The sequence below is a fragment of the Oryctolagus cuniculus genome, chromosome 21 (genome assembly GCF_051225735.1).
Source record: "Oryctolagus cuniculus isolate XC-2025 breed Fujian yellow rabbit chromosome 21, ASM5122573v1, whole genome shotgun sequence".
Taxonomy (NCBI): domain Eukaryota; kingdom Metazoa; phylum Chordata; class Mammalia; order Lagomorpha; family Leporidae; genus Oryctolagus; species Oryctolagus cuniculus.
The window spans coordinates 6,477,565-6,492,487 of record NC_142887.1 but is presented as its reverse complement, the minus strand read 5'-3'; the positions used below and the strand labels follow the sequence as shown (position 1 = coordinate 6,492,487).

The 14,923-nt window shown below is 62.1% G+C and overlaps 1 protein-coding gene across 3 annotated transcripts in view; it reads right to left on the bottom strand.

Moving 5' to 3' along the window:
- TMEM132D (transmembrane protein 132D) overlaps nucleotides 1-10,563 on the bottom strand; it is a 479,768-nt gene extending 469,205 nt beyond the window's left edge. For 2 of the 3 annotated variants that reach the window (XM_002723061.6, XM_089323224.1), the window contains exon 1: nucleotides 9,656-10,563. In XM_002723061.6, the coding sequence (XP_002723107.4) occupies nucleotides 9,656-9,734 (79 nt within the window). In that variant the 5' untranslated portion in view covers nucleotides 9,735-10,563. The remainder of the gene's footprint in view (nucleotides 1-9,655) is intronic. The other variant, XM_070065752.2, reaches the window with a different exon arrangement.
- Nucleotides 10,564-14,923: the final 4,360 nt, after the last annotated feature.

Sequence of the window (14,923 nt, the reverse complement as noted above, 5' to 3'; positions counted from 1 at the left end):
TGACATCAGCCCTCCCTGAGCTGATGGCCGGGGTGGCAAACCATCTCTTGGTTTGGGGCAGTCCTGCTGGAAGCCACATCCTGCGGGCCCTGGTGCCATGAGGAAGGAAGGGGAGGCCACAAAGGGATGCGGGTCAGAGTCAGAGCACTCCATGGTCAGGGGCATCCCCTGGGTGCTGCGGCTCCTCGCCCCCTGCCAGGCTCCCTGCAGCCCACGGAGAACCCAAACACCACCTCCTACGACCCAACAAACCTCTCTCCACCAGAGAGGACCCTGTGGCCAGGACAGAACAAGGCCAGCACAGAACGCTGGGGTCCCTGGGAGAGAGCTCTCCAGCATGGTCATGGGCAGGCAAGGACACCAGCCCTTCCTTGTCCCACAGTCAAACCATTTTTCTCTGTGTCTCTCGGCTCACCAAGGGCATTGACACCGCCCCTGCTCAGCTCCCACGGTGAACAGCACCTGCTGGGCAGTCGACTGCCTGTATCTTTGTCTCCCACTGGGTCAACAGAATAATTCTCCGTGGCATTCCCTGTCAGAAGCCTGTGGGTCATGGGACAGAACTTGAACGGACTCGGCGTGCATCTACTCGGCAGACGCCTCTGGCACCCACAGAGGTCACAGAGTCCCGGAAGACGCCTCCTCCCACATCATAGCTGCACCTGTCACTCTCAGTGACACAGTGCCCTGTCCCTTCATCCTGAGACGTGTCCTGCCTCCCTCATGACCATGCAGTCTGGCTCAACACCACACGTCCCCAGTGTGCCTGCACCCAGGCCTCTAGACAAGGCGTGGACAGCAGCCACGCACACACCCTGGTCACCGTGGACAGCAGGCACTGCCTGCCCCACCCTTCCAGAGCCACGTCGTGACATGGCAATGGGCCCCACAGAGTCTGAGAATCCCCCTCGGCGCAGGCAGCAAATCCCTGCAGAATAACCAAACAGCTTCCCAGAGACGCCCACACATGCACACGCGGCCAGCTCTCCTGGTCACGGTGCCGCTGACCCAGCCAGCGGCCAAACAATGCTTCCACCCACGGCCAGCACCTGTGCCAACGCTGCCTCCCGTGGGGACAGAGCCGGGCAGCAGCAGCTCGGCGTCCTCTGTGGCTCGACAGCTGCGGTCCCTCTGCGGACATGACCACAACAAACCTTACGCCCAAGGCCGTCAGAGCACAAAGATTATAACAGCAAAACCTCTTAAACTGCAGTGCAGACAGTAGGACTACACTCAGTGCTTTGTAGAATTTGTATTTAATTTATCTGAAAGGCAGAGAAGATCTGCTGGTTCACCCCCCAGACGACCACAGCAGCTGGACCTGGGCCGCCCGAGGCCCGAGCCTATCACTCAGTGAGGGTCCCCCATGCGGGTGGCAGGGACCTGAGTCCCTGAGCCATCCCCTGCGGCTCCCCAGCGCGCACGTAGCAGGAAGCTGGAGTCACGCACAGAGGCAGGACTGGCTCCCGGGCGCTCTGACACGGGACACAGCAGCATCGCACCCGCAGGGCCAAATGCCTGACCCACGTTTCGAAAACACAAGGAAGTGCTCTCATGAACATAGAATCAAGCAGGTCCGGCGCCGCAGCTCACTGGGCTAATCCTCTGCCTTGCGGCGCCGGCACACCGGGTTCTAGTCCCAGTCAGGGCGCGGATTCTGTCCCGGTTGCCCCTCTTCCAGGCCAGCTCTCTGCTGTGGCCTGGGAGTGCAGTGGAGGATGGCCCAAGTGCTTGGGCCCTGCACCCCATGGGAGACCAGGAGAAGCACCTGGCTCCTGCCATCAGATCAGCGTGGTACACCGGCCGTGCCAGCCATTGGAGGGTGAACCAACAGCAAAGGAAGACCTTTCTCTCTGTCTCTCTCTCTCACTGTCCACTCTGCCTGTCAAAAAATAAATAAATAAAAAATTTTTTTAAAAAAAGAATCAAGCAGGTTGGAAACACTCTATGTGCCACACAGGGAATGGACACAGCTGGCTACCCGCACCGACAAACAGCTGGGAGGAAGCACACCGAAACGCGGCCCAGTCATCTCAGGGGCGCCGCTTCTGTCTCCCTCTCTTTCAAAAACAAATGCAGGCAGCTGGCAAAGCGTAAGTGCAAGAGGAAAAAGTAAACAGGCCAGGAAGTCGACAGAAACAAAAGGCAGGAAAATAAAAGTCATGGCTGCAGCCAGTTCACAAGGAGCGAATCACAGCGCCGACGCTTGGGAACCCAGAGCTCAGCTCCGGGCGTCGGGCGGGGAGAGCCGAGACGGTCACCGGGCACTCAGCGCAGGCGCGGCGAGCACGGGACGAAGCGGGAACCGCCGCTCCGGAGAAACCCCCTCCCCCAGCACTAAGGCCTACGACAGAGGCTCCCAACAGGCTGTGTCCCAACAGGTAACGTCTGTGAAACACCCGCACGAGTGCTCCTGGGGTCCTTCAGTCCCGCCGATACCCAAGCCAAAGGATGAGCGAGGTAAAGAACACGGCGGAAGGCAACTGCTCCGCCCAGGCTCGGGCTGGACAGGAGGCAGGCAGAGGGCGCCTCCTCCTCCCCTCCCTCCTCCTCCCCTCCCTCCTCCTCCTCTTCCTCATGGACACCACAGACTGCCCAGAGTGCACTGGCATTGCTGTAAAATTCTAATCTCCCCACTGGCCCAAGCACCTGTTGAATCCATCACCCGCCGAAGCCAAGCCGCCCTGGGGGCACCCAGCAATGGGTCCCTGGGGGCCTGGAGGCCGGACCCTTCTCCTGAGGTTCATTCTGTCCCTAAAAGCCCACTACAATGGCTACAGAGACAGGCAGGCATCTGTCCTGGAGGTGAAGTTGTCTGCAACCCATACAGCTGGGTTCAGTTCCCAGCGCCCGCAGAGGCACGCCCTGGGAGGCAGCGGTGCAGGCTAAGTCATCGGCCCTGTCACCCACGTGGGAGACCCAGACGGAGTTCCCAGCTCCTGGCCTCCCTGCGGCCCAATGCCAGCTGTAGTAGGAGTTTGGGGAGTGAACCAGCACCTGCGAAACCAACCTCTCCCCTCCGCTTGCAAATAAAAACAGACACCAGGTGTTCCGCGAGCTTTGCTGGGAGACCGCTCTGGCTTATCTTGGGGGGCTGAGCGTCCTAGTTATTTCAAATTTCTCTGCCTCAGTTTTTCCCTCTGTAAAGTGGACAGGACAGCACTCGTAGGACAGTGAGGAGGCCTGCCCGGCCCACACGAGTCGTGAGTAGCCGGCACTAAGGGTACCGTTACTCCTGTTGTGGACACTGTTACTCCGCCACGCCCTGAGGCTTCGCCTGTTCACAGGCCGTTGACCTGGCCCCCAGCTGGACTGGCCCCTGTCTTCTGCACCCAGACACGGACACAGCGTCCCTCAAAAGTGAAACACCCCGGGAGCAGGTGTTGGGTTCAGGGGCTAAGCCTCGCTTGGGACGCCCACATCCCACATCCGAGCGTCTGGTTTGAGTCCCCACTGCACTTCGATTCCGGCTTCCCGCTAACGTGCACCCTGGGAGGCAGCGGGTGACAGCCGAAGGACTCCTGTCCCCGCGCACACAGGGGGGCCAGGACGCCGTTCTGGGCTCCTGGCTTTTGCCTGGCCCAACCCTGGCTGTCGTGGGCGTGTGGTAGTACAATGGCAGGTGGAAGATCGAGATCTCTCTCTGCCTTTCAAGTAAAACGAGAAAATAAATTTAAAATATTAGAAGAGAGTTACATCCTGGAGCACAGGGTCATCCTCTCCCCAAGTCAAGCTCACTGGGCTCCTGGAGCGCCGGCTGCTATGATACGGGACCCAGGGCTCTTATTTTCTGAATAAACTAAGATTTCCCACACCCCCCTTTCGGGAGGGAAGTCACCCACATGCAGCCAGTGCTCTGGGTTTGCTGTAACAAGGGTCTACCCAGGTGGGGAGGGCCCTTCCTCGCCCCATAGACACACAAGCAGGAGGGGAGCGGGCCAAGGACACGGCCTCGGCTGGAGCCACCCCTCCCGTGGAGCCGAGGGCCCTGGCCCCAGCCCGTCCCCTCCCGGTGAGAGCGCACAGGGGTGAGCCCGGGTTCCAGGCCGCTCAGGGCTAAGCCCGAAGTTCTGTGCAGAGCAGCGGGGAGGAAGCCCCGCCCCCCAGCACCAACTGATGCAGAGTGCGTGGCCACTTTGCCATCCTGTGGCCAGACCTCTGCCCAAGGGGCCCAGAGCAGGCTGGGCCGACAGACAGCGAGGGGCAGCAGAGCGTTTGGACCCACCTGGGGCGAGTTCCAGTGCTGCCCTCCATGTCATGTGGGACACCTGCAGGGACACGTGGTGTGTGACATCAGCAGTCACAGCGATGACAGAAAGCAAGCGGGGGATGGCAAGCCTGAGCTAGTGCTGCTGGCCTCGCACTCAGGTCTGCAAACGGGGGCGCGAGCACCCCAGCACCCCGCCCGAGGGAGGCTCTGTGCCTCCTGAGCACTCACGTCCACTGGCGACACTCACCACGCTTACTCTCCCAGGGTCCCCCGGCTTCTCACACGCGCTGCTCTCGGGCCCTGCGGAGCCTCCGCTGTGGGCGCCTGCACCCCTGAGGCCGCCCACGAGATACACTTCCTGCCTCCTTGCCGGGGCCTCCCCACCCCAGGAGGTCTTTTGACCCTTCCTGCTGACCCCACACTATTCTCCAGGGTGTGGGTGAGCACCCACACTGCTTGGCTAAAATGTTCCCCTGGGAAGGCCAGGGATGGAGTCCTGGGACAAGATGCCAGGGACCCAGCGCAGGTCAGCCCAGTGCCACCTGCTGGCCCCTGAGCACCGTGCCGGCCGGGTCCTACCATCACGCCGGCCAGCGTGCACCTCAGCTCCACCCTCCATCAACACGAAGCTCAGATCCTGTCCTTGCTACCAGCAGAGCTAAACTTCTGTGTTTATTCTGCAAAACTCGGCTCCGTCAATACCACCCCTGCCTCAGGGGTCCAGGGCTTGCGTCTGAGTTCTGATGGGCTCCAGGTGACCACACAGCCAAGAGACCCTGAGGGATCGCAGCAGCCAGGAAGGCTCTGGGATGTGTCCAAGTGGCACATCCAAGTTTCAGTTCAGAGGCCAACTGGGAGCCCAGGACCACAGCTGGACATCTGCCAAGCCAGTGCTAGGCTGGACTTGCCCCCTCCCGTGAGCCCCTCTGCTGTGTCTGCACAACTGACCGGGGACAGCGTCTCTCCCATTTGTGGATCTGGACAGTGAGTCTGCAGGGATGGACAGGTGGGTGGTGCCGACTGACTGGAGGGAGGTGGGAGTGGACAGGCGGACAAGAGGTATGGGGCAGTGCAAGCCTCTGTGGTAAGGGGTGCTTGAGACTTGTGTTGCTTAGCCATTTTCTTTTCTTGGCTGTTAGAATGGAAGTAAAAGAGGCCCTAAGACTTAGAGCTCTACCTCACACGCACGCATTGCTAACGAAATCATATTTTGTTCAATTCTTTAATTCAGACTCGGTGCCCTGCCCCATGCTTCAGCCTCTTCCTTTCCAGCGCTGAGTAGAATGAAGCCGGCCCCTCTCTCTCTCCCGGACTCACTCCGCCTGGCCCCGAAGCAGGTGCGCTGCTCGCCAGGGCTCTCACGGCCTAGAGAAGCGGTGCCGCTACCCAGAGCTGCCTCCGCGCAGGAGCAACAGTGCCAAGGAGAACCCGCTGCCGAGGTTGTCGGCTCGCTCCCCTGGAAGCAGGCCGAGCAGACGGGGCGAGGCTCTGGGTGCAGTGTCACGGGACTCCGAGGCTCTCTTCTCATTGGCAAGAGAGAGCACAGCACCTAGTGATTCTGCACCAGGAGCCACCCTGCTCGCCGCCCAGCCCCGGACCACTCCTCTCATCCTCAGCCAACCCTCCCACACCGCCACCTCTCTGGAGAAGGAGACCCCTGCAGGCCAGCACAGCGGGGACCCCACACCGGAGACACTCTGACAACCCGACACAGCTCGTGGGCCCCGAGACGGGTCACTGGTAACTTTGCTTCCTGCCACAGCTCTTGGGCCTGACGGGACAGAAGGACAGGGTGGCATCGTATGTGCATTTGCTAATAAAATCATATTCTTGTTTTAATTCTCTAACTCAGAGAACACACATAGACCTGCGAGTGCGTTTGCTCTGACTAGCGACATCCTGCTCCTGAAACCCAATCACGTGCGAGGCCCAAGGACATCAGCCTGCTTCCAACACACGCATTTGGTTCCATTCAAACCTCCCTGTTTGAAAGCACTGACACAGTGCAGGAGAAGCACTAGCACGCTGTGGCACACTCTGATATCTGATGATAATCTCCTCTCCTCAGTCCCAGGCAAATTGGGCACTTTGTGTGTTTACTTCTAATTAAGATGCAGTCTGGAGGGCTAGCACTGTGGTGCAGTGGGTAGCGGCACCAGCATCCCAAATCGAGTGCAGGTTCCAGTCTCAGTTGCCTTGCTTCCAATCCAGCTCCCCGATCATGCGCCTGGGAAAGCAGTGGAGGACGGATCCCATGCGTGGACCCTGCACCCACGTGGGAGAGCCACATGGAGCTCCTGGCCCAGGCTTCAGCCTGGCCCAGCCCTGGTCATTGCGGCCACTTGGGGAGTGAACAGCAGATGGAAGATCACTTTCTCTGTTTCTCCCTCTGTCTCTGATAGTCTGCCTTTCAAATAAACAAATCAACCTTTTATATATAAATACACACACACACTGCAGACTTGATTCTCAGCTGCTTTGGGACTTTCAAAGGTTGGAGAATCCTGGGAAGGGGAGGGAGTGCTGTGAACCCTTGGGCAGAGCTGCTCTGCCCTGAGTTTGCACAGCACATCTCCCCCAGAATTCCCATCGGTGCAGTTTGTTTCCGGGAGGGGTGGGGGGAATTGGGGGTGGTGGTGAGGGTGGTGGTGGTGACGGTGGTGGTGGTGACGGTGGTGGTGGTGGGGGTGGTGATGGGGGGTGGGGAGGTGATGGTGGTGGTGGTGATGGTGAGGGTGGTGATGGTGGGGGGTGAGAGGGTGGTGGTGATGGTGAAGGTGGTGATGGTGGGGGTGGGGGTGGTGATGATGGTAGAGGGGGTGGTGGTGATGGTGGTAGTGATGGTGGTGGGGGGGTGGTGGTGATGGTGAGGGTGGTGGTGGTGGTGGTGATGATGATGGGGGGGAGGTGGTGATGGTGGTAGTGATGGTGGTGGTAGGGGTGGTGATGGTGGTGATGGTGGTAGTGATGGTGGTGGTAGGGGTGGTGGTGATTGTGGGGGGGGGTGTTAAGATTCTTCCTCTTTATTCCTGGCATATTACAGACAATCACTGCTTCTTGCATCCTGGGTTCAGTCCTGAGCTCAATGCCATGTGAGGTCTGCACACGGGTTTAATGCACCGCTGAGCTGTCTGGTGGAATGGAGTTCCCTGACCCAACATGCAAACACATCGCGTCACACATGCCAGGTTCACGGGAGGCGTCCACTCAGCCTGACCCCACGTCACACCTGGGTCTGCACCCTCCCATCCGTGCACGGTCTGATCCCACGTCACACCTGGGTCTGCACCATCTCATCCGTGCACGGTCTGATCCCACGTCACACCTGGGTCTGCACCATCCGTGCACGGTCTGATCCCACGTCACATCTGGGTCTGCACCCTCCCATCCGTGCACGGTCTGACCCCACGTCACACTTGGGTCTGCACCATCTCATCCGTGCACGGTCTGACCCCACGTCACACTTGGGTCTGCACCATCTCATCCGTGCACGGTCTGATCCCACGTCACACCTGGGTCTGCACCATCCTTTCACAGCCTGACTTCTGCCACCTGAGAAGCGGCCTCTGCCTGGTAGCGTGGGCCCTCACTTAAGGACCTGTGCGCTGTTCCCACGGGTGGGAGTTCCCGGGCATCGGAGGAACTAAAGCTCCTTCAACACCGCTTAGTCGCATGAGGAAATCAATCCGAGAGCTGCGTCCACACCAAGAAAACACATCCCCTCTGGACCCTTCTTAATAACACCTTGTTACTGCAGCACACAAACAGAAGAGGCTGTTCTTATATTAAACCAAGTGACAACCAATAACAAGCCTGCCTCGTAGCCATGTTCCATCAGCCAGGCTGCTGCTGTGGGTCTGTGTGGTTTTTTTTTTTTTTTTTTTTTTTTTTAATTTTTTTTGACAGGCAGAGTGGACAGTGAGAGAGAGAGACAGAGAGAAAGGTCTTCCTTTGCCGTTGGTTCACCCTCCAATGGCCGCCGCGGCCGGCGCGCTGCTGCCGGCGCACCGCGCTGATCCGATGGCAGGAGCCAGGAGCCAGGTGCTTTTCCTGGTCTCCCATGGGGTGCAGGGCCCAAGCACCTGGGCCATCCTCCACTGCACTCCCTGGCCACAGCAGAGGGCTGGCCTGGAAGAGGGGCAACCGGGACAGAATCCGGCGCCCCGACCGGGACTAGAACCCGGTGTGCCGGCGCCGCTAGGCGGAGGATTAGCCTAGTGAGCCGCGGCGCCGGCCTGGGTCTGTGTGGTTTTAACCTCACAGCTGCCTGAGCTGGCTCCGTTCAGTGCACCAGCCCTCTCCCGGGTGCCCGGCACACCCGAGACCTCAGAAGGCTGCTCCTTGGGATTGCTCCTACCCACGATTAGGAGATGTGGGCCCCTGTCAACCACACTCGGCAGGACTGGAACAGGGCAGGCCACGCCCTCTTCCTAAATATGCCAGCACAGAAACCAGGGGGTTGGTTTTCCAAATCCAGGGCCAGATTCAAAACAAGACACCCCCCCACCCCGTGATGCTGAACGAGAGCACGGAACACAGAGTCCACAGGACCAGCGTGCTCTGCGCACGGTAACTGGCTCTGAACTTTCTCCAGGAGAGCTCATCTCCGCAGAAAAACACGTCCGCGGGCTTTCCAGCGCACAGCTGCGACTAGGACTCCATGTCTCTGTGGAGGCAGCGCTCGGTGGGGTCCAGCCAGCCCGGAGCAGGCGCTGGTGCTCTCTGCAATCCACCTCGCCAGTGTAAGGACTGTGCCTCCAGGACCCCTGCCCGAGCTTCCAGGCTGGCTCCTCCCAGGACAGACCGTGCGCTGCCTAAGGAAGCAGGAGACAGACAGGGAGCCCCGGCCTCGCTCACAGCCTCAATCCAGGGCCCCGCGGTCACAGGGGTCTGTGCCCAGGGTGAGACCCCGCGCTGACACAGCCGCAGCAGCCCCTTCGAGAGACGCGGGCCCCCCTCCTCCTGGCTGACCTCCAGGCCGCACGCTGAGCACCGTGGGACGCACTCAACAGCAGCCCACACAGCAGGACTGCTCTGAAATGATTTCCGGACAGCTCCGTGCCAGCTGGACAGGTCAGTCCCCAGTTCCCGGAATGTGCCAGGTCATTCCCTTCCCCTCTCTGCGCGCGGGGCTCGGCCCTGCGGCCACCTGCGCTCTCTCTCGGCCCTGGCTCTGCTCCCCTGCCTCACAGCGCCTCCTGGCAACAGCGCCAATTTCCCGGGTTCCCTCCTGTTCCTTCGCAGCCTCGCCAGGGCCTCCATGCCCAGCCCTCCGGGGGAGGCACCTGCGGCCAAGCCCGGGGCCGCCAGCACCTGAGCCGCCGCACGCGCGCATGCACACACACGCCCCGCACGTCGCCCTCTCTCCAGCGCCCCCGCCTCGCAAGCACCCCCCACACTCACTCCCAGCAAAGTTCCTTCGGACCCGGGCGGCGGCGTCCTCACCTTTGGAGAACAGGGCGGCTAGGCTGATGAGCACGGGGGACCAGTGATGCCACGGCGTCCCCATCTCAGACGCGCACATCCCGGAGACCCGGAGCGCGGATCCTCTGCTCCCCGGCGCCGTCCAGGCGAAGAGATCGAGGCCGAGCTCCCGGAAGGCCGGAGCAGGGCTGGGTGGCGCAGGAGTCCCGCTTAGCAGCCCGAGCGGCCCCGCTGCTCTGCGCCCTCCTCTGGGCAGCTCATGGCCCGGCCGGGAGGCGACGACCAGGCGCGGGCTCCGGACTTCTCCCAACACGCGCGCAGGCAAACCCCACCTCCCTCCTGCACCCCCAACCACGATTTTAAAAAAATGTAATCCACAGTGGTTTTTTCCTGTCCTGTTTACCCAAGCGAAGAGTGGCCCCGGGAGGCAGCCTCCGGATGGGGGGGCGCGGGGCCCGCGGAGGCCGCGGCTGGCGACTCCGGGGCTAGCCGGCGCGGGCGCGGAAGGCAGCGGGGCGGCGGGGCTGTGGTGCCCGGGGCGCGGGCAGATGCGGCGCTGGGGCCCCCGCGCGGGTGGGCCGGAGCGCGCGGCGGCCTGGGGCGCCCTGGCACGCGGCCCCCATCCCGGGCCGGCCGCCGCGCCCCGGGGCTCGCGCGCGCGCGCACTCGGGCGCCCAAAGTTTGCTGGGGCGCAGCCGCTCTGCGCGCCGCCGCCTCGGCCGGGCCCGGGCCGCGCTGGCTGGGCTCTATGCGCGCCGAGCACACAGCCGGCCTCGGAGGCGCGGGGCTCCCCCCGGCGCCCGCGGGAGGCGGGCCAGATGTGCGCGGGGGAGGCCCGGGCGGCGCGGGGACGCGGCTGTGCGCCGCAGCTGCCGCCGCCCGCCAGCCGGCGCCGCGGCCCCGCTCCGCCGCCGCTGCATCCGGAGCGCCGGTGATCACCACAGCGCCCTGCGCGGTCTCCGGGTTTTGCCTCGAAGATTTGTCTTTTTTAAAAATGCCCCACCCTTCCGGAGTGACAGCTGCGAGCCCCAATCCGCAAAGTGAATCCCACCTCCCCCCTGGCCTGCCCCACACCCCGCGTCGCCACCGCCGTCCCTTTGCGCGCGAGTGGGAGGGGGCTGCGGGCGGGTGGCGAAGGCGCCGCCTGCTCCAGGAGCCAGAGGAGGGCGCTGCCCACGCCTGCAACAGGTGTCAGAGCCCAGGTGCCTCCCACTGTCTCCCAACGTGGGGCTGGGGGGCGGTCCTCGGCCTGGGGGTGTCCTGTGGCTGCACCTGCCCCTAAGGCGCAGCCCCCGGGGGTGGGGGGAGGCGCCTTCCACCCGCGCTGACTGCTTCCCGGTGGCTTCTGCATGGGAAGGCGAATGTCCTCGTGGCCGGAACAGGATTAGGGAACAGCGTTGCCTCGAGCAGATAGAAGACACGGTTCTCCGCGTATAGCTTCCTGAATCTCGAATTAAGACGGCCTGGAAATTAGCAAGGCCCGCGTGGCTCCGTGAAAGCCTCTGATTTAAGATTCGAAGCCCGAGAGCAGGAAAGCATCCCGCCCATTGACGGCTCGCGAACCCACAGCTTCCAAGCCGGAGGTGAGTTTACCTCCGCGAGTGGAAGTGGGGCTTCACCATCAGGCCCGGGTTTCTCCTACACGCCGGTGACTGCAGAAGGACGACAAAGTGGTCGGAGACTTCAGCTGCCAACGCTGGGGGCAGGTGAGAGACCCCAGGGCGGCGCCACGGAGCGCTGCACTCTGGGTTTCCTGACTCCTCCACTCGGTATTTGCTTTACAGAATCTGTGTTTGCTTTTGCCTCTTTCTTGACCTGGCTCCCAAAAAACTTGGAGCCAATGCTGCCAGGACCCCAGGAGGCGGCCTACCCTGCTACTTCTGAAACTGGGCTCAGCACAGCGCACGGTGGAAGGCCAGGACGACCTGCGCCCCGGCCCCGCCCCAGAGCCCAGGGGAGACTCGGCAGCAGGCTCCTGACACGGGAGGCGGAGGCTGCGGGTCTGAGGAGCGCACGCTGGGCCCACGTCACGGCTGCACGTCACTGCCCGCTCACCTGTAGGACAGGCACCGGAGCTCCCTGCTAGCTCACCCTCCTGGCCTCTGAGCGGGCACTGGCACCTTCTCAAACCCACGTGAGCGTGGAGCGGGCTCTCTCTCCAAGAGCTCTCAGATGAACTGAGAATGGCCCCTGCTCTGCCTTAACAATCACCAAATATTTTTCTAAGTCAGACTGGCTTTTCCCCCTGACGTGCGATCCTCAGATGCCTCTTCTGTTACCGCCAAGGATCCCTCTGTGTCCTCATGATAAGAGGTGACTGACAGGTCCGCGGACGCCGAACGCGTGGAGCTCGTCCCTCAGATGCACAGGGGCTGCACAGGGGTCTCTGCCGTGGGCGCCGCCAGTCCGGATGCCTAATCAGTGGCTAAAATGAAATGGAAAACAGCTTGTGGGCCGGCGCTGTGGCGCAGCAGGCTGATCCTCCACCTGCAGCCCCGACGTCCCATACGGGCACTGGCTCAGGTCCCGGCTGTTCCTCTTCCTATCCAGCTCTCTGCTGTGGCCTGGGAAAGCAGTGGAAGATGGCCCACGTCCTTGGGCCCCTGCACCCACGTGGGAGACTTGGAATAAGCTCCTGGCTCCTGGCTTCGGATCGGCACAGCTCCAGCCTGTTGCAGCCATTTGGGGAGTGAACCAGTGCATGGAAGATCTCTCTCTCTCTCTCCCTCTCTCTCTCTCTCTTTATCTCTCTCTCTCTTTCTCTCTAACCCTGCCTCTCAAATAAATAAAATCTTTAAAAAAAAAAAAAGAAAAAACCAGCTCGCTTGCTCCCTCCCTCCCCCCACCCCTACCCCATCCTAGCCAATGCATCTGATCTTCTCTGGGTGGTCAACACAACCAATCGTGGGCGAGGCGAGCGCTGAGGCCCACTGTGTCCTCGGCCATGGCCCAGGGCCGCCTGCCTGGCCCCCCTCAGACCAACTGTGGGAAATCCCATCCCTCTGAGAGAGTGTTGCTGCTGCAGGGCCATAAATCAATATGCAAGGCTAATTTTGCTGGTAATTAAATAGCACTAATTGTTGGCGCCTGTGGCTGGGGCGTTGCTCCAGGCATTGTTGTCTTCCTCGGGAGCTGGCGCCGACAGGAGGAGGCCCGCTCTCCTGCGCTTCCCAGGGGCCCCGAACGTGGAGGGGTCTGTGGGTGCCACAAAGACAGGACCCTTGGGTCTCTGCTCACGTCCTGCACCAGGTTCTGGCCTGACTACCGGCGGCATCCCGTGAACACTTGCAACCCTCTCTGGGTGCGCAGTGTCGCCTCTCTCTGCAGCCGCCAGCACCGGCTGGTTTTCACCTCGTCATTGACCCACTCTCCCTCGACGTCGGTGACATGTCCCCTTCTACATCCCGCCAGGCAGGTGCCCTCAGTCCAGGGCACGCGCCCTCTTCTCCCCACCAGAGCTGCCAGATGAGCCCCTCCTGGGGGGGGGGGGGCAGGAGGGACCCTCGGGAATTCCTACCAATTCCCCAAAACTCGGAGTGGCTAGAAAGCGGGGCAGCCGGATAATGAGCCGTCCCTTTCCAGGGCAGCGGCATTCTGGCTTGGAGTGCACTGAGGCTGTTGGGGACAGCGCACGCCCTTCCCAGGCAGGATGGGGGAGCCGGTCCCTCCAGGGAGAGCCCCTCTGTGGGGGCCTCGCCACGCCTCCGTGGGTGCCCCGTGACTGGTGTTCTGCTGAGATCTGCCATTCGCTCCTTCCCAGCACACAGAAGTCTCTGTTTCTCGGTCCCCTGGCCGTGGACCAAATACAAGCGAGCAGAGCACCGCGAGTCATGCCGACCTCCTGTGGCTCCTCGCTGTGGGCTTGCCCTGCCAGGATCCCGGTGGATCAGGTGTCCCTGACGGCACAGCTGCCTCCGTTGGCTGAGCCCCACCACCTGCGGCTCCTGTGGCAGAGTTCGTTCCTGTGTTGAGGGGCTGAGCCCCGAGCTCTTGGGTCACCAGGCTGCAGCAGCTGCCGGCCATTTGCTGTCCTCCCTCTGCCCCTCCCCTGTGGTTCATCGTAAAGCGATCACCTGTCTGCCACGATCATCGGTGCAGTGCCCTGTTTGCCTCAAGTCCCGGATTCCTGGTTCAACAGTCAGGAGGCCCTAGCGTCTCTGAATTACGCGCTGTGCTTCTTGGGAACAGTTAAACCTGTGCCTTTACCTGCACTCCCTGTGGCCGGGGCAGAGGCCGCCAAATGTTCACCGAAACCCCCCACCCTCCCCGCTGGAGCCACAACGCAGCCAAAGGGACTGTGGTGGGAGGGGTGGACGCGTCTCCCGGGGGTGCCCGTGCAGGCTCCGGCACGGCTGCAAACTCTTCACCTCTTCCAGGGAAAGTCCAAGCGAGAGCTCCAAGACCACCAGCAATGGCAGAGTGGCAGGGAGGGGGCGGGGCTGACTCCCAGGTGTGGGTGCCCACCTGCGAGCCCTGGATTAGGGGAGCAAGAAATACGGCCGTGCCGGGCCGGAGGTGTGAGGCTTGCCAGGACGCACGGTTCAACGCTGTCTACAGTCTCTGCTCAACACTCAACGAGCGCGGCCTGCGCCCACCGCCCCCCTCCCTCCAGGAAAGGGCGCGTGGTCCAGCGCAGGGAGAGATGGCGGCGGCAGCTGAAACCGTGACTTTGTGATGCGCATCTGCCAAGCAGCACCACCCAAGGAGCTCGCAGGCTCTGGGGGCCCTGCCAGGCATCACGAGGGCAGAGGGTACACTTCAAAGTACAGTGGGAGGGGGGCTACAGATACCGAGTGCTGTGAATTCCGGGGGGGGGGGGTCCTCATGGGCTGGGGCACTCCGAGGACAGAGATGTACACAGACCCCTTCCCTGGGCAGTGTCGGAGGTGTGGCCGTCGGCAGGCTGGGCTCTCACGGGGACGGACAGTGGGACACAGGCACACGTAAGCACGGGGCCTGTGGGCAGGAGTCCAGGGCAACCCAGTGGGGTGAGGTTTGCGGGGATGGGGGCCGGATTCGGATGGGGCCAGCACAAAAGCCACAGGGCCTGACCTGCCTGGAAGGCACACAGACCCACACCGGCATGGCAGCACCTTGGTGAGCCAGAGCCAAGCCAGGAAAGGCAAGGCCAGGGGTCTTGGCCAGAGGCAAAGGATGCAAGGCCATTTGGGGGGTGCAGGGGAGCCTGCAAGCAGGTTGGGGCAGCTGCCTCACCCCGATCTCCTGGTGTTCCCATGAGGCCGCAGGCAGGGGCAGGGCAGGAATGCATGGCCAGCGCCATCTCTGGAC